The 23092-nt window shown below is 56.3% G+C and overlaps 2 protein-coding genes across 6 annotated transcripts; both read left to right on the forward strand.

Moving 5' to 3' along the window:
* Positions 1–1757: 1757 nt before the first annotated feature.
* TTLL13 (tubulin tyrosine ligase like 13) lies at positions 1758–15238 on the forward strand. Of its 5 annotated transcripts, none has more exons than XM_062204832.1 (16): positions 1758–1832; positions 2200–2258; positions 4341–4611; positions 4871–4911; positions 5614–5732; positions 7055–7185; positions 7412–7568; positions 7960–8103; positions 8460–8545; positions 8826–9057; positions 9579–9763; positions 12237–12422; positions 12639–12819; positions 13143–13322; positions 13908–14223; positions 14576–15238. In XM_062204832.1, the coding sequence occupies exons 3-16, from the start codon at positions 4352–4354 to the stop codon at positions 14818–14820; spliced, it is 2463 nt and encodes an 820-aa protein (XP_062060816.1). In that variant the 5' UTR covers positions 1758–1832; positions 2200–2258; positions 4341–4351; the 3' UTR covers positions 14821–15238. The 5 variants fall into 5 exon arrangements, with proteins under 5 accessions (XP_062060816.1, XP_062060817.1, XP_062060818.1 ...); XM_062204834.1 differs by lacking the exon at positions 1758–1832 and adding an exon at positions 2379–2471 and having other exon boundaries at positions 2235–2258; XM_062204833.1 differs by lacking the exon at positions 1758–1832 and having other exon boundaries at positions 2106–2258.
* A 256-nt stretch (positions 15239–15494) lies between these two features.
* On the forward strand, positions 15495–20114 carry NGRN (neugrin, neurite outgrowth associated). The gene is made up of 3 exons (XM_062206258.1): positions 15495–15702; positions 16091–16201; positions 19140–20114. Exons 1-3 carry the CDS (start codon positions 15539–15541, stop codon positions 19711–19713), a joined length of 849 nt encoding a protein of 282 aa, XP_062062242.1. The 5' UTR covers positions 15495–15538; the 3' UTR covers positions 19714–20114.
* Positions 20115–23092: the final 2978 nt, after the last annotated feature.

Here is a 23092-nt window from a genome sequence, read left to right on the forward strand (position 1 = left end):
GAGCCGGCTGAAGTTGCAAAATAATCTGGCTTGCTTCGGCCAGCATGACCAGATATACGTCCGTTGGCGGAAAGTAAGCCCTGTGACTCCACCAGCCCCGATCGCCTGGCCAGAGGCCAGCGTGTGGCTGGCCCTGTCCTCTGTTCCCCTTGTTCCTGACCTCTGTGTCCTTCAAAAGCTCTCCTGCTACTCAGGATTGTCGATGGTCTTGGTGGAGGCCGTCCCCGAGGCTGGGTGTCTGTGGGCCCCTCAGACATTGGGAGAATGTCATGCAAGTGGGCTGCAGGCTGTGACTGGTAGGCTTGCTTCGAGGCCCGCCGGCACCTACCTGCACTGTAGCTTCCTGTTCTGTATGTGGGAGCCTGTGGTTTTAACCACAGCTTCAAGTTGCAATCTTTCATCCAGAACTGGCAGAGGGGGGCTGAGCCCCCTAAGGGGAAATCGGGCTGTCTCCAAGACACCCCCTGCTATCTCCATGGGCCCCGAGCCAGTCAGCTTACAGTATGTGAAACCCCTGTGCAGTGGGCAACCCCCTAGAATGACCCGGTGAACAGTAGAGCCTTAACAACCCGTGCACTTCCTGAAAACCAGCGTCCTGCTCGGGGCTCTCCGTCTCAGCTCCTCAGACGAGACACTTTTTCTGTCGCCATGCAAAAGAGAAAATAAAGTTTCCACTTCTTTGCAAATTGTTTCCCATCTTCTTATTTCTAAGCTGAGCTGAGGAAAATTACCCATCAAACGCGCTCCGGTAACCACCCTCCCCTCCGCACCCGGTGGCATTGGTGACAGTGATGTCTGCCCTCTCCCTGGACTGCTGGCTTCTAGGGTAAGCCTGGTCTTTGCATCGGCTCTTGTCTCTCGGGTGTTGACCTTTGAACAACGAGCAGCCTGACCTACAGGCAGACATCAGGGCTGAGCTGGGACAGTGGGCACTTGGGACCGCCTCTCCCTGATGGCCGTGCTGTCCTGCAGCCCCTGAGCCCCAGGCAGGGGCACTTCACAAGCTCCCAATGATGTAGGCAAGTCACAAAATCCAGAGCCAAGTCATCTACATGTGAGTCAAAATGGAAATTTTATTTTTATTAAAGATTTATTTATCTGAAAGAATTACAGAGAGATCTTCCATCCACTGCTTCATTTCCCAAATGAGTGCAACAGTCAGAGCCGGGAGCCAGGAGCTTCATCCAGGTCTCCCACATGGCTGCGGGGGCCCAAGCACTGGGCCATCCTCTGCTACTTTCCCAGGCACATCAGCAAGGAGCAGGATGGGAAGTGGGGCAGCCGGGACTCAAACTGGTGCCCATGTGGGATGCTGGCACAGCAAGTGGTAGCTGTACCTGCTACGCCACAGTGCCGGCCCCTGGGTGCAGCTTCTTTAGAGACCTCTGCCTCCCTCACTGTCTCTGTGTCACGAGCAACTGCCACTGTTTGGTGCCACCCCAAATGACCAGCAGACACCTTGTGTCCACTAACACGGTGTGTGAGCACTGGCCCAGAGTTAGGCCTTCAGGCAGGTGGCTCCTTGTGTCTAGGCCTATATGAGAAAGCTTTAATGTAGAATTTTAGTTGGGGGTTTTATATCCCCAAAGATACGACACAGCCTCCTTGGGGTGAGGCAGAATATGTACCTTTCAGCCATTTTATAAGGAAAACAGCTTGTAAAAATTCTGTCAGCAATTTAATTTTTTGCCACCGTCATGGTTTTGGCAAATTGCAGTACATTTAACACCTTTCTCTGCAAGCTTCTGCAGCTACAACCTCCAGTAACACTTCATTCCACTCTCAGGAGTGCAAACGACCATTACCAGAAAGTGGATTTTGTGTCTGAGATGGTAAGTTAAATACCAGGATTTTTCCCTCTTTCTCCCTAGGACTGATGTTTCAATGGAAAGCTTTACCCAGCCCAAATGCATTTTTCTATAAAAAGAAAGCCATTGGATTTTATTTACTATGACGTTTCTCAGCCATTTATATGCTTTGTGAATTTTTTTTTTTTTTTTTTTGAGATCTATTTATTTGAAGGCAGGTGGAAAGAGAGAGGAGGAAAGAGAGAGAGAGAGAGCTTCCATCGGCTGGTTCACTCCCCAAGTGGCTGCAACAGCCAGGGCTGGGCCAGGCCGAAGTCAGGAGCTCCACTAGGGTCTCCGGCATGGGTAGCAGGGACCCACCGATTTAAGCCATCTTTCACTGCCTTCCCAGGTGCAACAGCAGGATGCTGGATTGGAAGTGGATCAGCCAGGACTAGAAGCAGTGATCTGGTACGGGATGCCCATGTCTTTGCAAGCAGCAGCTACACCTGCTGTGCCACAATGCCAGCCCCCGCTTTGCGAATCTTTAAGAAATGAATTTGGACTGAAGCCTTTTCTGAACTTTCGAAGGGGCACGCTTTACGCTCAGAACCCTGAGCTTTGAGCATGGTGGTTACTGACTTCAGATTCCTCGGCTCACCTGCACATACAAGTTGACGAGAGGTCAGAGTGAAACCCAGACAAGGTCTATGGGGGCTCATGTTGGAACACGAGGGAGAGGGTGCCATGGGAAGAGGTTCTGACAGGTGCTCGGCAGTGCTTTGATGGGGTTGGGGAGGCGTGCTGGGAGCACTGTTTGCATTTCATGCTGCAGTGGGAAGCATGGATGAACAGGAATCAGGGACCCCCGTCAGGAGGCTGCTAAATGTGGACCAGGCGAGGACCACATCCCAAGAGCAGTGCCTGCAAGTCTGCATGTCTGTCGACGTGATGGGAAAAACAACTGGCGTGGAAACCAAGGGACTGCAAAGCATCTCAAGAAGGGGCTTTTTTTTTTTTTTTTTTTTTTGACAGGCAGAGTGGACAGAGAGGAGAGAGACAGAAAGAAAGGTCTTCCTTTTGCCGTTGGTTCACCTTCCAATGGCCGCTGCGGCCGGCGCACCGCGCTGTTCCGAAGCCAGGAGCCAGGTGCTTCTCCTGGTCTCCCATGGGGTGCAGGGTCCAAGCACTTGGGCCATCCTCCACTGCACTCCCGGGCCACAGCAGAGAGCTGGCCTGGAAGAGGGGCAACCGGGACAGAATCCGGCGGGACTAGAACCCGGTGTGCCGGCGCCGCAAGGCGGAGGATTAGCCTAAGCCACGGCGCCGGCCAAGAAGGGGCATTTTTAAAAACGCATTTTTATTTATTTGAGAGGCAGAGAGAGGTCTTCCATCTTCCATGCAGTGGTTCACTCCCCAAATGTCCAACACTGGCTGGGGCTGGGACAGGCGGAAGCCAGGCCACAAGCACTTGAGTTATCTGGGGCTCCCCAGGGTGAAGCTGGGGCGGCGGCGGAGCTGCGGCTTGAACCCAGGCTCTCCGGTGTGGGATCGCAGCACCACTGCTGCACCCCGGACACCTGCCCGTGTCCACGACATCCTGAAGAATGGGCAAATGTGAGCGGCCTATGGATCTGGCCACACAAGACAAGCTGAGTGGACACGCCGGTCTGTGCGTGGAGGGGTGAAGCTCGCGAAGGAGGAGGCAGCAGTAAAGGAGCAAGGAGCTGTGGGTGGGGGAGCCGGCGGGAAGCGGGACGCAGCCCAGAGAGCGCGGGCGCCCGCACCTCGCCCTGCCGGCTCGGCCCGCTGCGGCGCGGCCCAAGATGGCCCCGGCGGCGCCCTGGGGGTGTGGCCCCCGGAGGCCCCGCCCCCCACAACGCTCCGCCGCCGGGGACCGCCCCCGTGTCCATGGCGACGGCGGCGGCGGCGGCTGCTGTCGTGCCGACGGAGGGGCGGCCGCCGCCGCCGCCGGGGTCTCGGAGCTACGCGCGGCCCCTGAGGGGGAGCGGGCTCCCCCCTCGCGACCGGAGGGGACAGGCGGTCCTGCGGCACGGCGAGGCGGCCCCGGAAGCCGGGCAGCACCCAGGAAGAGCTGGAGCTGTCGGAGGGCGGACATGAGCGAGCCCCTCAGCTCTCCTGGGAACCTGGAGTGGGCAGCGTCCGCTGCGGGCTCTCCCCGCCGCCCTCAGAGCCCCAGGGGTCTCCTCTGCCATCCAGCCCTGGCCCCAGTGTGTAAAACATAAGAGAAGCCTGGGACAGGGAAAAGGGCCGGCCTAGGAGACCTTGGGTATCTGGTTGTCTTTAATAGCAGACGTTCCCCAGCCTAACTCCCCCCCCCCCCCCCAAACAAAGCCAAGGTCATGGCCCTGCTGTCGCTGTCCAAACCTGCGTGCGCCGTGATGTTGTACGAGCCGGTGCGGTCCGGGACGGCTCCACAGCCCCGGGCATCCCCCGCCCCTGCAGCCACACTGACCGTCAAGGTCCTGGGTGGGGGGTGCGGACTCCCCGCGAGAGGTCTGCCGGGTCATTCACCCCCACCTCCTCCCGCAGTACCTAGGAGGATGGAGCCGAGCACCTGTAAGAGCAGTGACTCAGAAGAGGAAGACTACGCTGAGGACGAGGGCCCCGAGGAGGAGGAGTGTGTTGAAGGGGAAGCTCCCGTTCCGTCTAACCCTTCACCGCAGGCACCCCTAAAGGATGAATGTAAGGCATTTGAGAATGGGATTCCCTTATCCATTGTAGCCAAGAAAATTCCAAAGAAAATCATAGCCCCAACCGATGACTTAGAAGCTGGGAGGAGAAAGAGAAGGCGGAAACACAGGTAACCTCTCCCAGCACCCCTCACCCCTGGCCGTCCCTTCAGCCTTCCACGGGCCGGGGTCTCAGGTCCTCCTGGTAGCTTTCGCAACGGGGAAAGAGCTGGTGCGACAGAAGCAAAACTCAGAACCACTCTTGGGCTGGCTGCGCCTGGAATGCCAGCCCATCTGTGTCCCCCTCGCTGTGACTCTGCGGGCTCTCCCTGGGGTGCCTAGCAGCCCGGGGTCCGTGTGTGTCTCCCACTCTGCCTGGTTTTCTTCCAGACTCTTGGCCATCAATCTGACCAGCTGCAAGTATGAGAGTGGTGAGTGAGAGCCCGGCTCCTCACACAGGGGACACCTACCCCTGCTGCTCTCCCCGTGGGAGGGCCACAGTTAGTAACCAGGAAGGCAAATGGCCGAGAGTCACTACTGCCCCCTTTCCCAAATTTACCAGGGATGAGAAAAAGTTAAAACAGTTTTTTAAAGGATTTTTTTTTTTAAAGATGTTTTTGGGAGGCAGAGTGACACAGAGAGAGAATCTTCTATCCACTGGTTCGCTCCCCAAATGGCCACAACCGGGACTGGGCCAGGCTGAAGTCAGGAGCCTGGAACTCCATCCGTGTCTCCCACGTGGGCCCCAAGCACTTAGGTGGTCCTCTGCTGCCTTCCCAGGTGCATTAATGGAGCCGGATAGGAAGTGGAGCAGCACTCAAATGAAACACTGGCGTCACAGGGGGCAGTGTAATTCTGCCAGTCCCTTTTAAGGAAGTCTGAAGGGCTTCAGTTGTTAAAAAGTAAACAAAAAACTTCCCAGCTAGGTTAGCAATCTTCCCCCCTTCCTGTCCCCACTGGCATCCGTGCAAGGGGCCCCTGGCACCAGAGGACAGACAGGAACCAAGACCCTGTTTCCAGCTCTCTCTGCCCCGTGCTTTGGAAGGGCCCTGGCAGCCGATCTTGGAGCTGCCCCGAGGTGGGGTGGTCCTGACCCATCCCAGCTGCCTGCCCTGACCTTGCTGTCTTCACAGTGCGACGGGCAGCCCAAGTGTGTGGCCTGAAGGAGGTGGGGGAGGAGGAAGAGTGGACTGTGTACTGGACAGACTGCTCCGTGTCGCTGGAACGAGTCATGGAAATGAAGAGGTTCCAGGTACCAACATCCAGGGTGCACCTGAGGCTGCCGCTCTGTGACCGAGTCCCCGTGCAGGCGGGGAAGGCCACACCCTAGGGGCTCCTGTTCCACTTGGGTGTGGGGCACGTCTGTTTCCTGAAGGAAACGTGCTCTGCCTGGTGGCACCTGTGGTGGATGAGCAGGACCTGGGGAGCAGTCTGGGAGACAGCTTCCTTGAAAGGCCGGGTGGGATTCTGCCAGGCAGCGAGGAAGCGAGGAAGATGGGCCAGGATCCGCAAGAAGAATGTGACGGCCTCATTGTTTTTTGTTTGTTTGTTTGTTTTTAATTCTCAAATTGGGTTTTGTGGTGCTGTTAGCAATTGAGATGGCCACATGTGGCTGGGTGACAGGTATTTGTGCTGAGCCCCCTGGTGGAGATCCCTGGAGGTGCAGACATCAGGATGAGCTTACCTGAACTAGGACGGCTAAATGGCTAAGTCGGCACAGGGCTTGATCACCCGGAGGGGCCCCTGCTCGATCTGTGGTCTGCCATTGCCCCAGGTGTTGCGATGCAACATAGGGCCGGAATTTCAAAGGCTCTGCAGGCTAATCTGGGGGTAGGGGAGAGCCAGGAGGGATCCCAGAACTAGTCTTAGCAGAGGAGCCCCGGAGAGGGCAGGAGGTGGAGTGGCTACAGACGGCCAGGCCAACAGCTGTGAGCTGAGAAGGCTGGGGCTTCCTGTGCACCAGGCCCTGTGCTAAGTGCTTTCACACCGCCTCGCTTCACCAACAGCCCCAAGAGGCGGGTGTCCCTTGGTGAAGAAGAGGACCCCAGGCCCAGAGAGATCAGGTACACCCAGGTGGTGATGAGAAAGGCAACAAGCAGCACTCCACCTTAGCCCAGGGCTGGTGCTGCTGATCAGAGCGGCCAGGGGTTCCGACAGGCGCCCCAGCAATGCCATGTCCTCCGGGGGCCGTGGCAGCGGTCCCGGGGCTGCTGGCCACAGTCCTTTGAGAAATGCTGTCATCTTACACACCTTGGGCTGCCATGCACCCCTGATGCTTATGGGACCAGTCCTGGTGTCCAGAGGGAAATTACAAGGCGGCTCCAAGGTCAAAATTCTGGCTCCTGGACACTCTTCCCCCCACCTCTCACTTCCTACCCTCAGCGTGGCTGTGTCAGGAGGAGGCCAAGGAGAGGTTCCTCTCCGGCCTCAGGGAAGCTTCCGGTTTTCCCCCTTAGGGTCCTGGCCACAGTGCTCAGTCTTTGGCTCCTGCTCTGAGGCTGCCCGAGCCCCCAGGAACCGCCGTTTCTGCCGGGTAGGGAATAGGGCCGTAAACCCACCTGTGCCTCGTTTCAGAAAATCAACCACTTCCCCGGCATGACGGAAATCTGCCGCAAAGATCTGCTGGCGCGGAACCTCAACCGCATGCAGAAACTCTACCCCTCCGAGTACAGCATCTTCCCCCGCACCTGGTGCCTCCCGGCCGAGTGAGTGGAGCCCGGCTCCCAGCCCGCATCGCCCTCCGCTCCCTCCAGCGGCCTAGGAGTTGCTCAGCGGGGTGGCAGTGGACGAGGACAGTGTCAGCTGGGTCAAAGGATGTGGGTCTGAGCCTGGGTGCTCAGGACCAGCCTGCACTAGATAGCGGGAAGCCACCCCCGGGGGCAGGGGGACAGCCAGGCTGCAACCCTTGACCAGCCCCCTGCCCGCACATAGCTACGGGGACTTCCAGTCCTATGGCCGCCAGCGAAAGACGCGCACTTACATCTGCAAGCCCGACAGTGGCTGTCAGGGACGCGGCATCTTCATCACTCGAAATCCTCGGGACATCAAGCCGGGGGAGCACATGATTTGCCAGCAGTACATCTCCAAGGTGAAGGGCGTCCCGCCCCCAGCTCTTGGGGGCACCTCCCATCTCCCACACCCCAGAGGAAGCCGGTCGGAGGCTCCCACCATTTCTGCTGCCTGCTCCCCCCTCCCTCACCCCACCCCGCCACAGTGACCTTGGAGGCAGCATGGAACCAGCCCTAGGTTCGAATCTCCGATTTTCCATTTCTTAGATCATGTGGTCTCGGGCAGGCTTCTTACCTTGCTTTGCCTGTTTGCGTTATTTGTTAAGTGAGCACGGCACAGCCACCGCTTGACGTGGCTGTGAAAGTTAACACGAGCTGTTAGGTGTGTGAAGCGCTTAAAGCAGTGTGGGGCCCGCCTTGAGGAACGCGAAGGAGTCACCGTCACCCCCTCGCGGCCTTGCACGCTCTCAGCCCTTCCTCATCGATGGCTTCAAGTTCGACATGCGCGTCTACGTCCTGATCACATCCTGTGACCCCCTGCGGATCTTCATGTACGAGGAGGGCCTGGCCCGCTTTGCCACCATGCCCTACGTGGAGCCCAGCTCTAACAACCTGGTAAGGGGGCCGGGCGGCACCCCCGTCCCTCCCACTGCCACGGGCCCAAGCTCCAGGAGGGTCCTAGGTAGAGAGGTTTGCCACTGACACTGGAGGACGAGGAAGGAAGGGAGGAGCCAGTGACAGCTGTGAGGAGAGCATTGTGGAGGGGTGGGGACTAAGGAAAAGTCACTCTCTGGGGGAGCCCGGCACAACCTCTTCTTCTTCGAGGAGAGAAGTCCCCTGGTGGGAGGGACAGGAGCAAGCAATCCTGCAGAGCAGGGGTGACAAACAGGCAACAAAGGGCCTGCGAGGCGGGCTGAGACAGACTGTGGGGCTGAGACCGTGAGGCTGAGACGTGGGGCTGCTCTTCCCAGGATGACGTCTGTATGCACCTGACCAACTATGCGATCAACAAGCACAATGAGAATTTTGTGCGGGATGATGCCGTGGGCAGTAAGAGGTACTCCCGACTCCTTGGTTCCTGCCTCCTCTGCCCCTTAGCCATACAGCCTCAGAAGCTCAGGAAAACTCTGCCTTCAGAGCCCCTTGCCCCGGGCCTGAGCTCTTACGTGCAGCCCCAAACCCCACCTGGTAGCTCATTCCCGCTCCCCGCTGCCAGAGGCCCCAAGGCAGCACTGGGTCCAGGCACAGAGTGTGGGCTAGTGCCTGAGAGCCTGCTGCCTGTGGCCAGGCCCTGCTGGCCTGTCGGGAGGTCTTCCTCTGAGCCCTGGGCCTCACAGGAAGCTGTCAACACTGAACACCTGGCTACGTGAGCACAGCTACGAGCCTCGAGAGCTGTGGGGGGACATTGAGGACATCATCATCAAAACCATCATCTCGGCCCATTCTGTGCTCCGCCACAACTACCGAACCTGCTTCCCCCAATACCTGAGCGGAGGGACATGTGCTTGTTTTGAGATCCTTGGCTTTGACATCTTGCTGGACCACAAGCTAAAGCCCTGGCTGCTGGAGGTGAGGCTTCTCCTTGAACGGGACACCCAGGTGGTGGCACGGGCAGAACGGGGGGGGGGGGGGGGGGGAAGGACGAGGAAGCCCTGGTGGGGGGGGAACCTGCAGCTGTGAGATGGCCACCCTTGGAAGCTGCTGAGTCAAACCTTGGCGGCCTCTGGCTCTAGCGCCGCAATCCAGATGTGGGGTCCCCTGTGTCACTAGCATAAGCTGTGCCTCTAAGACACCACTCTATCCAGAAGCCACACTGCCCGGTTTGCTCCTGCCAGCCTGTGACTTGGAGAGATCTCTGTCAGAGTCCTGTGGCCTGGGACGCCACAGCATCCAGCCTCCCTGGCCGAGGCCATGACAGGGAAGGTCTCTCCTACCCCCTCCAGTGAGGCCCGCAAGAGACCCACCTGCCAAGGCAACCATGTGTTTAAGCGGATGATTTTGTGTGGGCCGCGATGTAAACATCCCAGCGACCCTGGGCGGAGCCAGGCTCCCCCTCCCCACCCCGCCCCCTACCTCCTACCTCCCGGCAGGTAAACCACTCTCCCAGCTTCACCACGGACTCCCGCCTGGACCGGGAGGTGAAGGACGCGCTCCTCTGTGATGCCATGACCCTGGTCAACCTCCGCGGCTGTGACAAGAAGAAGGTGATGGAGGAAGACAAGCGGCGAGTGAAGGAGCGGCTGTTCCAGTGCCACGCACAGCCCCGAGAGCCCAGGTGCGCCGGGTGTCTGCCCTGTCTCACTGTGCGATGTGTCTTCTCCACTACTGCTCTCCCTAGAGCGGAAGTCTCTCAGGAAAGAGGAGCCTGCGGAACAAACAGAACAATGAAAAAGGCGAACACTGTGGGGCTGATTCGCTTGTGAGACCAATTTTTGGCAGAGAAAATAATACCGTTTGTATCATAAACAGTTTGTTCAACATTCAGAAGATACGGTGAGGGCCAGGCGTTTGGCCTACCGGGCAGGATGCTCCTCTCCCAAATCAGAGGACCTGGCTTTGCCAGCTGGCTCCACTCCTGACTGCGGCTTCCTGCGAGTGTAGACCCTGGGGAGCAGCAGTGATGGCTCACTTGGGTCCCTGCCACCCACATGGGAGGCCTGGATTGAGTTCCTGGCTCCCAGCTTTCTGGCAGGCATCCAAGGGATGAACCCGCTGATGAGAGTTCTCTATCTATGCCTCTCACATTAAAAAAAAAAAAAAAGAAGAAGAAGAAGAAGAAAATAGCAGTGAAGTCTTTTCTCTCCCTCTTCTACCCAGTCTTCCTCCCCAGAGCCAATCAGTGTTCCCAAGCACGGAGGGAACTTGGCTGTGTGTTCATGCAAAGCAATGTTTCATTTATTCAGTTGCCTAACTCCCACTCTCTCTGCCACCTGCTTAGCCATGTATTTTATTTTCATATTAGAACATGAGGAATGTTATGTGATTTTATTAGCTGTTTTTTGTTTTTAAAGCTTTTTATTTATTTATTTATTTTAGAGGTAGAGCTGCAGACAGAAAGAGAGAGAGAGAGAGAGAGGTCTTCCATCTGATGGTTCACTTCCCAGTTGGCCGCAGTGGCCAGAGCTGCACCAATCCAGAGCCAGGAGCCAGGAGCTTTTTCCGGGTCTCCCACACGGGTGCAGGGGCCCAAGAACTTGGGCCATCTTCTACTGCTTTCCCAGGCCACAGCAGAGAGCTGGATCGGAAGTGGAGCAGCTGGGACTCAAATCGGCATCTATATGGGATGCTGGCACTGCAGGCGATGGCTTTACCTGCTACGCCACGGCAAAGGCCCCGGCAAAATTTTTTACATAAAAGTGAGGACAGATGGTTGGGAACTACTGCACTAAATGGACAGAAGTACAATTATACACTAGGCAGACATTTAAAAATATTGCTGTGTGGCCCCATTTTGAAAGAGAGCAAGAATAAGAGCAGGCACATGAGCTAGTGAGAGGCAAAACCAGGATCTCAATTCCAGAGGTCCCTCCCTGGACTCCTTTCACACAACAAATACACTAAGATTACATTAAGATCATGGGAGGTTTGGCTGGCACCGCGGCTTACTAGGCTAATCCTCCGCCTGCGGCGCCAGCACACCGGGTTCTAGTCCCGGTCGGGGCACAGGGTTCTGTCCCGGTTGCCCCTCTTCCAGGCCAGCTCTCTGCTGTGGCCCGGGAGTGCAGTGGAGGATGGCCCAAGTGCTTGGGCCCTGCACCCCATGGGAGACCAGGAGAAGCACCTGGCTCCTGGCTTTGGATCAGCGCGGTGCGCCGGCTGCAGCGCACCAGCCGCGGTGGCCATTGGAGGGTGAACCAACGGCAAAGGAAGACCTTTATCTCTGTATCTCTCTCTCACTTCTATATTTTCTGTAGTAAATATGTATTACTGTCTTTAATTTAAAAAGATTTATTTTGCACCAGTGCCGTGGCTCACTTGGTTAATCCTCTGCCTGCAGCGCCGGCATCCTATATGGGCACTAGATTCTAGTCCCAGCTGCTCCTCTTCCAGTCCAGCTCTCTGCTATGGCCCGGGAAGGCAGTGGAGGATGGCCCAAGTCCTTGGGCCCTGCACCTGCAGGGGAGACCAGGAGGAAGCGCCTGGCTCCTGGCTTTGGACCAGCGTAGCTCCAGCTGTAGCAGCCATTTGAGGGGTGAACCAATGGAAGGAAGACCTTTCTCTCTGTCTCTTCTCTCTCACTGTCTATCTCTCACATTTTTTTAAAAAAAGACTTATTTATTTGAAAGTCAGTTAGAGAGAGAGAGGGAGAGATCTTCCATCTGCTGTTTCACTCCCCAGATGGCCACAACACACAGGGCTGCTCCAGGCTGAAGGCAGGAGCCTGGAACTCGAGTCATCCAGGTCTCCCACGTGGGTGGCAGGAACCCAAGTACTCTAGCCATCTCCTGCTGCTTTGCCAGGTGCATTAGCAGGGAGCTGGATCGGAAGCAGAGCAGCAGGACTCCAACCAGCGCTCAAATGGGATGTCAGCATTGCAGGCAGTGGCTTAACCCGCTGCACCTCAATGCTGGCCCCTGTATTACCCTTTCTAACCAGAAACCTAAAAGCCTACACTTGTGGGGTTGGCCAAAGACAGGCCTAGCAGCTTTGCCCACATGGTCAGAGGCCTGGGTGGCCAAGCAGCTGGTGGGAGGTTCTAGAAGCCTCAGCTGGTCCCCCCGGGTTTCCCCTGTGCTTGGTTTCCCCAGGCGGGAACAGGTCGAGTCATCGCATTTGGCAATGTTGGATCAGCAGCGCTACGAGGATTCCCACCTCGGGGGATACCGGCGCATCTACCCTGGGCCCAACATGGAGAAGTATGCTCCCTTCTTCAAACACAACAGCTCCCTCTTCCAGGAGACCGCAGCCTCCAAGGCCAGGGAGGAGTGTGCCAGGTACTTTGCCCCATGTGCTCCTCTGTACCCAGGGAGCCCACTGCTCGCCAGCAGCGGGAGAGGAGCTGCAGCCCGTCATCGGTCTCTTAATGATGCTGGCTATTTCGTCCAGAGAACAGATCCTAACTTCCTCCTCTCCCCACTCGTTTTCCCTCAGCCCCCTTCTCCCCAACACGCTTTCTCCAGTGTCTGAAGCTGCCTGCTGTGTCTTGTCAGGCAGCAGCTGGAAGAGATCCGCCTGAAGCAGGAACAGCACGACACCTCGGGTGCTAGACGGCGAAAGGAAAGCAAGGACCAGAACCAGGGCGAATCTGCCGGGGAGAGGAGCCGTGTCAGGCCGAGGCCCCGGGGCCCTGCCACTCACCTGGCTCACAGGAACCGGATCCAGGAGAGAGAGGTGTCGGGGGCTTTGTGGCTCTTACCTTCCTGCAGGCAAATGGGTCGGGACTCCTAGAGGAAGGAATATGCTGTCCTCTCCTCCCCTTGTATGAGAGAGAGAGAGAGAGAGAGAGAGAGAGAGAGAGGAGGGAGAGAGAGAGGAATTTCTAATCAGTGAGTCTGACTTTTTGGAACAGGAAGGTGAGAGAATGGACAGCAAAGGAGCCTTGCATAGGTTCAGGGAAGGGAGGGCAGGTGGGCAGGTGGCCCGCAGCACTCCTGGCTCCAAGGTGTCTGAGCCGCACCTTGGAGAGCCTGCATTTCTCCTGCTGTACCTTGTAGCTGGTCCCAGTGCACCTGGACACCATGCAACCTCAAGATATCGTGGAAGAGGAGGAGCTGGAGCGGTTGAAGGCCCTGATACAAAGGGAGAATCTTATCCGAAGCATGGGTATCACACAGCAGCTCACCCGCATGCTGCACCCCAGTCACCAGGGCCAGAAAAAGCTTCATGAGTATCGGGTGAGGGTCCTTACGAAGCTTCCTCCCCCAGACCCAGGGAAGCAGGGCTGTGGGACCGACACATGGTGGTGGTCGCACCAGAGGAGGTTTATGTGATGGTATCCATCAGCGGAGCCTGGGAAAGCAGAGTACGGCTGGGCCTGGGAGAGGGTCTGTTGGTTTCACCTGTTCCCAGACTCCCTCGTTTTTGATAGTGACAACCACCAAGGCGTGGTCCCCGACCCTCTCAATTATCAGAGACTTGTTCTATATATTTGTGTCTTATAGTCACCCCAGACCCAATGACTGGCAGAGAGCAAGGCCACCCCCCGGTGGCTTCTGTGTCATTTTCTCCCAAGTACTGCCAGTGCCCCGGATCTAAAGGGAGAGAAGTAAACAGTCTTGGGTCAACAGTCTTGCTGCATTCACTCTTCCCCGGGCTGGTGGCAAACCTTTTGGATCCTGTTGTCTCTGGTTGAACCCCAAAGGAGTGACTGGGTACACAGTGGCCACGGCCTGGAGGAGATTTTTTTCAGTGACCCGTTTCTTCCGACACTCCACCTGGCCTCCCAAGAGATGTGGTAAGAGGCTGCTCTTCTCCTCTAGCCTAGATGTCACCAGGACGGGCCGGGCAATCAGGAACCACAGATGGCGAATCTGGTCCCACTGATGTTCCTGAGAGGCCCTGCTGCGAGGCAGGTCACTCCTCACCTCCTGCACCTGGTTCGGCCCCAGGAATTGATCCCTAGGATCTTACGGCCGCTGACAAACGTGGACGCTGCGATGCCACACCAGCCCCGGTGCCACCTGCAGTCCAAGAGCTTCAGCTGGACAGGAGACCCAGCAGTCAGCCCCCGTTTCTTGTCAATGAAGAGATCCGGGAGGCACTATTTTTCCAGCACTAGATTCAGGCTCACTGGCAGTAAGTATACGAAACTAGCCTTTGGTCATTGCGACCTGTGTCAATTCCCACTAGCAACTACCGCGGACGGGATGCTCCCAAGAGATAATATGGCACTTAGAGCAGTCCTGGGAGTCGGGGAGGGGAGTGGGCCCCTGTGTTGCCCTCTTTGTAATGCTAGAAATGGTAGCGCTACAGCATCTCAGCACCGGTTAACAGGGAACCGGACAAGGAAACACCCCAACTGTAACACCTGGTGGGCGGCATCCAGCATGGGAAGCCGCTCCCCTGTGCTGGTAACTGGACCACAGGTGGGAAAGAGGTAAGGACGTCTCTAAGTATCGGCTCTGAGGGACCCATGTTTCCACTGCAGAAGGCCAAGCCAGCAGAAGGCTAGAAGCCATAAACCGCACCCTGACGGGATCAGTGCCGCCCACCCTAACCCCAAAGCAGGGCTACCTTCTGCGACCGGAGAGAGCGGCAAGTGAATCATGGACTGGATGCACTTTGCCCTCCATGATACATTCTGAACACATAGCGACCAAGCGCCTCACCCTCTGCCGCGCCTCTGCACCCGCGCAGCCATCCGGTGCCCTCAACATCACCCAGCACAGGTAAACGCAGGAGGGAAAGCCCAGCACCGGACCTCTCCCGGAGACGCCCCTGCGGTGCCCAGAGGGCCTTCGACCTGCTCGACGAACGACGGCCACCGGGTTCCAGTTTGAACACAGGACCCCCGGCTGCATGAGGCCAAAAGACACCAAGAATAGCCCTAAGAGTGCTTGGGGATCCACAAAGACTCAACGGCGAAGGGGAGCCACGGCTGCCATCGCGCTCATCACCTTAGCCCGTGCTTTACTCGCTGGGCGATGGGTTCGAACCCTGGGTGCGGCCTGGGGCTGGAGATCAACCGGGCGACAAGCAGCCCCGTTCCCGGAGGAGCCGAGTGCCCACCGCACGGGGCCTGGGTAGCCTCAGCAGCCGGCCAACGGGGCGCCCTTCCCGCTGAGTGATGGCGACAGTCAGGCCTGGGCAGGCTGGGAAAAGGGGGCGGCTTTTGGCAATTGAATCTTTTTATTAAAGTTTATGTCGTTTTCCAGGCGCGTCCTGTACCTCAATTCGACCCTCGCCTTCCTCTAGGAAACCCCTCACCACAGTTAGGCGCCCAGGGTGGGGCGCAAACAACCAAGAGCCCAGATCTCCCCGGCCCGCGAGCCGGACGGACGTGCTACCCCCCTACTTCCGGTCCCAGCACTGCTTCCGCTTCCGGTCCCGCCCTCCAGCTTCCGGTGCTGCCGCGTCCAGGGCTGCGAGCAGAAGCTTCGTGTGCCTCGACATGGCGGGTACCCTGAGCCTGTTGCTGGGCGGGCGTGTCCGCGCTGCCGTCTCTCGCTGTGGGTTCGCGACCCGGGGCGTGGCGGGCCCGGGCCCGGTGGGCCGCGAGCCGGACCCCGATTCCGACTGGGAGCCCGAAGAGCGGGAGCTGCAGGAGCTGGAGAGGTACCAGCTTCTCCTCGGGCCCTCGGCTTGAAGCGGGGCTCTCGGCGCCCCGGCGCTCCAGGCCGCGCCCCTTGGCGCCGGGCGTCCTGCCGTGGCGTCCGCAGCGGCCCCGGTGTCGTCTTCCCCTTTGTCAGGGCGCAGGGGAGGTGTGTTCGGCTCCCTGGGGACCGCCGGTCTCCTCGCTCGTGGCGTATTTCATCGTGTGTGTAGAGTTCGGCTTGCTTGTGGGCAGTTGCTGTTCTAGATGCTAGGTTCCAGGGGGCGGTGCACGGAGCAGCTGCACGCCGGCACCCTCGGCCCGGCCGCCCCGTGGTTCAGCCCCGAGCCAGGCTCTTCGAAACCCATCTTGCTTCCACGCGTGGCTTCTGCCATTGGTTCTCTCCCCCAGCACCCTGAAACGACAGAAAAAAGCAATCCGATTCCAGAAGATTCGGAGGCACATGGAGGCGCCTGGTGCCCCGCCCAGAACCCTGACGTGGGAGTCCATGGAGCAGATCCGGTAAGGCTGGGGGGACCGTACCGTGATGACGAGTGGGGGATAACTAGGGTCTCGAACGCGGGTTTGACTCCCTGGGTCTCTTTATACGATTTTTTTTTTTTTTCTTTTTTGGAAAACTTAAAGTGACAGCGAGATACCTTCCATCTGCTGATGGAGTCCCCAGATGCCCACGACAGCCACGGCTGGACCAGGCCCGAGCCAGGATCTCAGAATTCCAGCCAGGGCTCCTTCGTGGGCGGCGGGCATCCCAGGACTTGGCCGTCTTCTCGCCTTAGAAGCTGGTCATGGGGACCCTGATTGGCCGCGGAACAGCCATGACGGAACCCACGGAGGCCCTGCAGGCGGCAACCTCACCGCCGGCTCCACAGTGCCCACCCCACGTTTCTCTTTCTATTGTTGAAATTTTCTGACAGAAAACAGAGTAACGCGTTGTTTCCGTAAGCCTGGCATCTAGGTTTCACAATTTTTGACGTCACACAATTGGTCACAGCTGAAAGTTTTGCTGAAATTTTAAAATAGTAGATTGCAGACACCTCAACATTTAATTTCTGAATAGTAGATCTTGATGTTCTCTTTTTAATTTTGGTAACTGCAGTTTTTTATTTATTTTATTACACAGATAGAGGGAGAGAGGTAGCAAGATCTTCCATCTGCTGGTTTACTCCCCAGATGGCTGCAACAGCTAGGGCTGGGCTTGGCCACAGTTAGAAGCCAGGAACTTCATCCGGGCCTCCCATATTGGAGGCAGAGGCCCAAGTACTTGGGCTGCCTTCGGCTGCTTTTTCAGGCCGTTCGCAGGGAGCTGGGTCAGAAGTGGAGCAGCTGGGACGTGAACCGGTGCCCATATGGGGTGCTGAGTGTCACAGTGGCAGCTGTACCCTCTGTGCCAATGCCGTCACCCGTGGTTGTAATTTTTTGTTGTTGTTATTGTGCTAACTAACAGTGAACACTATTTGTCCGCTGGTCTCCTGTGGGTACGGTTTTTGATGTGTTTTTTACAGTCCAGAGGGTTTATTTATTTTTTTAACACCTGTGATGCCATGAATTCGTGGGGAGTGGGTTCTGGCGGCTCAGGCCCCTTTCCATGTGTGCCACGTGGGCTTCCCTGGGTGGAGCCGGCTGGCGCCTCAGCTGAACCGGGTGCCTCTCCCTGGCTCCCTCCTTGTTCTGATGGTTTTCCTCCACACGTTTCAGGAAGCCCTCTTGCCTCCTAGGGTGCTTGTCATGCTCAGTGCGCACAAGGATTCTCCTGGCCGGGATCTGGCCTTTGTTAGCAGCCGGGCCAACAGCAAGCCGAGTAATGCCGCCCACTCTGCTGGTGGCGCCGTGGCCTCTAGGGGGCGCTCCTTTACGAACAGTTCCCGTTCCCTTGATGTGTGCGCTGTCGCCTTTCTTGTAAACGCGCAAAGGAAGAACCCCGCGTTTTCTCCAGATGCCTGGAGAACACGTATCGGGTGCCTCTCTCTTTCCCTTTCTGTTCGTCATCTTGGCGAGTTACTGAAGATGAGGGTTCTGGCCGAAAAGCCTATGGGTACAGTTTTTTAAACAGTTTTTGTGTCTTTTTCCAGAGTTCTTTATGCAAATACAAGCACATATGAATGTAAGGTTTGTTTTTTTTTTTAAGATTTATTTTACTTATTTGAAAGGCAGAGCCCCAGAGGGAGAAAGAGAGCTTCCATCCACTGGTTCATTCCCCAGATGGCCACAACAACCGGGGCTGGGCCAGTCCTGCGCTAGGAGCCCCTCCCAGGCCTCCACATGGATGCAGGGACCCAAGGGCCAGGGCCATCCTCTGCTTCTTTCCCTGGTGCATTAGCAGTGAGCCAGATCGGAGGTGGAGCTGCTGGGACTTGAACCAGCACACATATGGGATGCCAGCGCCACAGGCAGCAGCTTAACCTGCTATGCCACAGTGCCAGCCCCCCCCCCCCAAATATGAATTATTTTCACCATCTCACTCATGAAAAGAAACATACTATAAATAAGTTCCTTTGGGGCCAGCTGGAGTAGGTTGGGCCTCTGCCTGCAATGCTAGCATCCCGTCTAGGCATGGGTTGGAGACCCGGCTGCTCCACTTCTAATCCAGCTCCCTGCTGGTGCACCTGGGAAAGCAGTGGCTGATGGCCCCAGTCCTTGAGCCCCTGCGCTCACGGGGGCCACCTGGAAGAAGCAGCCATTGGGGAGTGAAACAGCTTACAGAAGATCTCTCACTCACTCACTCTGTCCTCTTGTTGACTCTGCCTTTCAGATGGAAATATGTGTGTGTGTTTATTTATTTATTTTAGATTTCATTTATTTATTTGAAAGGGAGAGGTACAGAGAGAGGGAGAGACAGAGATCTGTAAATCGACCACTGAGAGAGCTGGAGAATAGAAAGCTACTCATGAGGTTGCAGCGCCTGAAATCCTTCCCTGGCTCACGTTACCTAAATGCAAGGTGATCTTGCCCCTGCCTGGCCTTTGAACCGAGTCCCAGCAGAGCTGCTGATCGGCGTTTCACGTGCTGTCCTCCCTCCCCTCTCTTGACGTGACTGCTTTTCAACCCTCCAGACCAGCTTTAGCTTGGACTTCTTGATGAGGGCCTAGTCCAGGCTGTTTGTTGGTGACTTGGTCGCCCGCCCCTGGGTTTCCCTTTTGGTGTTCTCCCTGCAGCCTAATAGTCACCATTCGGCCATCTGTGTTAAACTGTGTGCCCCTGGAAGGAAGGGGAGTCCTTCGTCCCAGGATCTAAGGTGGGTGTTAGACAGCAGTGGGAGGTGTTGAGCTGACACCACGAGGGGTGCGATGTTGCTGATGGCACGCGGGAATGGAACACAGCCATTTAACTGGCACAGAGAGTGATAATATCTGCAGTTCCTCAAGCCCTCCTTTTGCTTCTCACTAATATTATCGATAGCTATTCTAATAGGACACTCAACTTGAAAATCTTTTTTCCACAGGTATCTGCATAAGGAGTTTGCAGAGACCTGGTCAGTTCCCAGGTTGGCTGAAGGCTTTGATGTCAGCACTGATGTGATCCGAAGGGTTTTAAAAAGCAAATTTGTACCCTCCTTGGAACAGAAACTGAAGCAGGATCAGAAAGTCCTTGAGCGAGCTGGGCTCGCCCACGCGCCGCCGCGGCTCCCTGCAGGCCACTCTGTGTCAGGGGCTTTGCTGGTGCCAGGAGAAGCCTCATCCAAAGGTCAGAGTCCCAGCACAGCTCTGAGAGCAGTCGCAAACACGCCTGGTGCAGGTTCACCAAGGAGACAAAAAGGAAGGAATCCAGGACCCCAGGGCCCGCAGGAGGAGGGCTTGGTGCCTGAAGCTGCAGCCTGGGCTCGGCAGAGGGAGCTTGCGAAGCCCCCCACCCGGGACTGCACGGGGCCCAGAAGGAAGGGGAGCCAGCTGTCGAGTGACGAGAAGCTGGAAGACTGGAAGGCGGGGGGAGCTGGTGCCCCGAACTTCAGCAGCAGAGTAGTGCAGAGGGGGCGGGAGTTCTTTGACAGCAATGGGAACTTCCTGTACAGAATCTGAGCGGGGGCCTGCCTTGTGGCGATGCCTTGTGAAGCACAGGTGGGCCGGTGTTTTCAGAACTGCCTGGGTTTCTGCATGTGGATCAGCCACCTTGCGATAGAGGAAGTGGGCGGCGGAAGCAGCAGCTGCTTGGGTAGAGGGAAGCTGCCCGGAGCACTGCTTCGTCTGCCCCCTGTGAATCTCCATGCTCTCCCTTCTTGCTCGGGCTCTGTGTTGCAAGCCAGTGTTGCATGTGTTAGGAGCTTCTGTGATTCTTGTGCAATATACATTTGGGAGGAGGTGAAAAGTTTGCCTTCTAACCTCATTTCCTTGTCGATGAGTGAACACTAGCAGTTCTGGAACTGCCCGGTCAATTGGTTATTTCCTTACATGTAGAAAAATAAAGTGAAAACGTAGCAGTCTGTGTTGCCTGGTGGTCTCTGGGGTGTGAGGTTTCTGAACCTTGGAGAGCAGGAAATGGGAAAGGAGGGGGATGGATACCACGGGGAGACAGCTGGGCGGAGAGAAATCCCCAAGAGGGGGCTCTGTAGAGCACCCTGCTTGGTGAGGGTGGGGTACTTTTGGTGGTGTTTTACTTTTTTAAGGATGTTTGTGAGAAAGGATTTGAGATTAGCCGTCTGCTGGCTCCGTGACAATGGGCTGGGCCAAGTGAAAGGGAGAAAGCCAGAGCTCCCACGCAGGTGGCAGGAACCCAAGGACTTGAACAATTATCTGCTACCTTCCTGGCCTGTGAAAGGCAGGACAACCAGAGATCTTCCGTCTGCTGGCTCACGCCCCAAATGGCAGCAACAGCCAAGGCTGGGCCAGGCCGAAGCCAGTAGCCAGTAACTTACTCCAAATGCCACATAGGTTGCTAGGGCCAAGTCCTTGAGCCATCTTCCTCTGCTTTCTTGGGTGCATTAGCAGGGAGCTGGATCTGAAGCAGAGTGCTTGGGATGCAGACCGGCCCTGCGTTGTAGGATGCTGGCGTTGCCAGCAGCGACCTAAAGGGCTGTGCCACTGTTTTGTTTTTTTCTTTTCTTTTCTTTTTTTTTCTTTTTTTAAGGATTTAGTTGAAAGGCAGAGGGACAGAACTTCCGTCTGGGAGGCTGGAATATGGTATGGGAGGCAGTTTGTTTGTTCTACTGGGTTAGGGTCGTGAGAGTCCATAGGTCCTGTCCCCAGGCACTCCAGTGTGAGGACACGAACATCAGCACCGCACTGGGTGAGGTGGAGCTGCACTTTGGGGCCTAGGTGACGAGGCTCCACGGCAGCGCCTCACAGCGGTGTTGGGGCTCTGCTCGAGAGGCCGGCAAACTACAGCGGAGGGGACTTGTCCCTGTGTCCCGTGGGCTCAAGCTTCACTTGTGTGCTTCAAGGGGGCGTCAGAGTGAAATCCACCGTCTACCCGGTGTGCCTTGCTCTCAGCCAAGAGTCAAGCCCACTAAGGGGGAGGGAGAGGGGCTCAGCATAAAATCCTAGGTGAATCTTTGAAGCCCATTGTGAGGGGAGAAGGTTTGCTTTTTGTTGAACCTTGTAGCATAGAACTTTTCAAACACAAAAGTAGAATGTTATGGTGCACTGAACTGTGTACCCATCACCCAGCTTCAACAAGTGGTTCTCCTTGGGGCCGGCGCTGTGGCGTAGTGGCTAAAGCTGCCCCCTGCAGTGCCAGCATCCCATGTGGGCACCAGTTCGAGTCCTCGCTGCTCCATTCCAGTCCAGCTCTCTGCTATGGCCTAGGAAAGCAGTAGAAGATAGCACAACTCCTTGGGCCCCTGCACCCACATGGGAGACCAGGAAGAAGCTCCTGGCTCCTGACTTAGGATCAGCGCAGGTCCGGAGAGTGAACTAGAGGATGGAAGATCTCTGTCACTCTGACATTCAAATAAATAAATCTTTAAAAAATAATTATTGGCTGGCGCCATGGCTCAATAGGCTAATCCTCTGCCTGCAGCACCGGCACCCCAGGTTCTAGTCCCGGTTGGGGTGCCGGATTCTGTCCCAGTTGCTCCTCTTCCAGTCCAGCTCTCTGCTGTGGCCTGGGAGTGCAGTGGAGGATGGCCCAGGTTCTTGGGCCCTGCACCCGCATGGGAGACCAGGGGAGGCGCCTTGCTCCTGGCTTTGGGTCAGCGCAGTGCGCCGGCTGCAGCGTGCCGGCTGGAGCGCGCGGGTCGCAGCAGCCATTGCGGGGTGAACCAACGGAAGGAAGACCTTTCTGTCTCTCTCACTGTCCACTCAGCCTGTCAAAAAAATAATTATAGGCCGGCGCCGTAGCTCAATAGGCTAATCTTCTGCCTTGTGGCGCCGGCACACTGGGTTCTAGTCCCAGTCGGGGCACCGGATTCTGTCCCGGTTGCCCCTCTTCCAGGCCAGCTCTCTGCTGTGGCCCGGGAGTGCAGTGGAGGATGGCCCAAGTGCTTGGGCCCTGCACCCCATGGGAGACCAGGAGAAGCACCTGGCTCCTGCCATCCGATCAGCGCGGTGCGCTGGCCGCGGCGGCCATTGAAGGGTGAACCAACGGCAAAGAAAGACCTTTCTCTCTGTCTCTCTCTCTTTCACTGTCCCCTCTGCCTGTCAAAAAATAAAAAATAAAATAAAAATATTATTATCAAATTGAAATATTAAAAAAGTGGCCCATCTTTTCATTTATTACCCATATACTTGCCCTACTCTCTCTAGGTAATTTTAGAGCAATCCCAGATACCATATTTCCTCTGTGTAAGTATGTAGTTCCAAGAGATCAGGAGTCCTTTTTATTTTCCTTTTTTTTTTTTTTTTTTTAAGATTTATTTAACTTTTTGAGAGGCAGAGAGAGAGCTCTTCCATCTGCTGGTTCACTCCCCAAATGGCTGCAAACCAAAGCCAGGAGTAAAGCAGGTGGTGGCTTTACCTGCTATGCCACAGCACCGGCCACTTATTTTCGTTTTTAATATGAACACACAAACGATTATTAGACCTGGAAAGATTTGGTAGCTCCTTAACACCAGCTGATAGGCTGACAGTGGGCTCTCCTTGTTCCAGAAGCTACTTTTACACTTGGTTTCTTTGGGCTCACTGCAACGTTACATTTTGTTGCAATGTCCCCTGGGCTCTTTTACTCTAAAGTGGTTTGCCCTCGCTCATTTTCCCCTTGCCATTTACTTTTTGGAGAGGATGAGTGATTTCTTGTATCTTAGATTACAGCTGACTTCGTTTCTGTGGTGTCTTAAAGGTGGCCCTACATGCTGCTGCTCCGCCCACAGCAGTGTGATGGTGTGGCTGATCAGAGTTCAGGCATTGCCAGGCTGCTCCCTCCCTGTCTTCATAAGCCTTTAAAAAAAAAAAAAAAGATTTATTTATTTATTTGAAAGGTTACACAGAGAAGAGGCAGAGAGAGAGAGAGGTCCTCTATCCGCTG

The sequence above is a fragment of the Lepus europaeus genome, chromosome 11, assembly GCF_033115175.1.
Source record: "Lepus europaeus isolate LE1 chromosome 11, mLepTim1.pri, whole genome shotgun sequence".
In the NCBI taxonomy this organism is placed as follows: domain Eukaryota; kingdom Metazoa; phylum Chordata; class Mammalia; order Lagomorpha; family Leporidae; genus Lepus; species Lepus europaeus.

Coding starts and splice junctions, on each gene's coding strand:
- TTLL13 (XM_062204832.1), top strand. CDS start 4,352: ATGGAGCCGAGCACCTGTAAGAGCAGTGACTCAGAAGAGGAAGACTAC. Junction 7,186..7,411: donor ACCTGGTGCCTCCCGGCCGA/GTGAGTGGAGCC, acceptor GCCCGCACATAG/CTACGGGGACTTCCAGTCCT. Junction 9,058..9,578: donor TAAAGCCCTGGCTGCTGGAG/GTGAGGCTTCTC, acceptor ACCTCCCGGCAG/GTAAACCACTCTCCCAGCTT.
- NGRN (XM_062206258.1), top strand. CDS start 15,539: ATGGCGGGTACCCTGAGCCTGTTGCTGGGCGGGCGTGTCCGCGCTGCC. Junction 15,703..16,090: donor GAGCTGCAGGAGCTGGAGAG/GTACCAGCTTCT, acceptor TCTCTCCCCCAG/CACCCTGAAACGACAGAAAA. Junction 16,202..19,139: donor GAGTCCATGGAGCAGATCCG/GTAAGGCTGGGG, acceptor TTTTTTCCACAG/GTATCTGCATAAGGAGTTTG.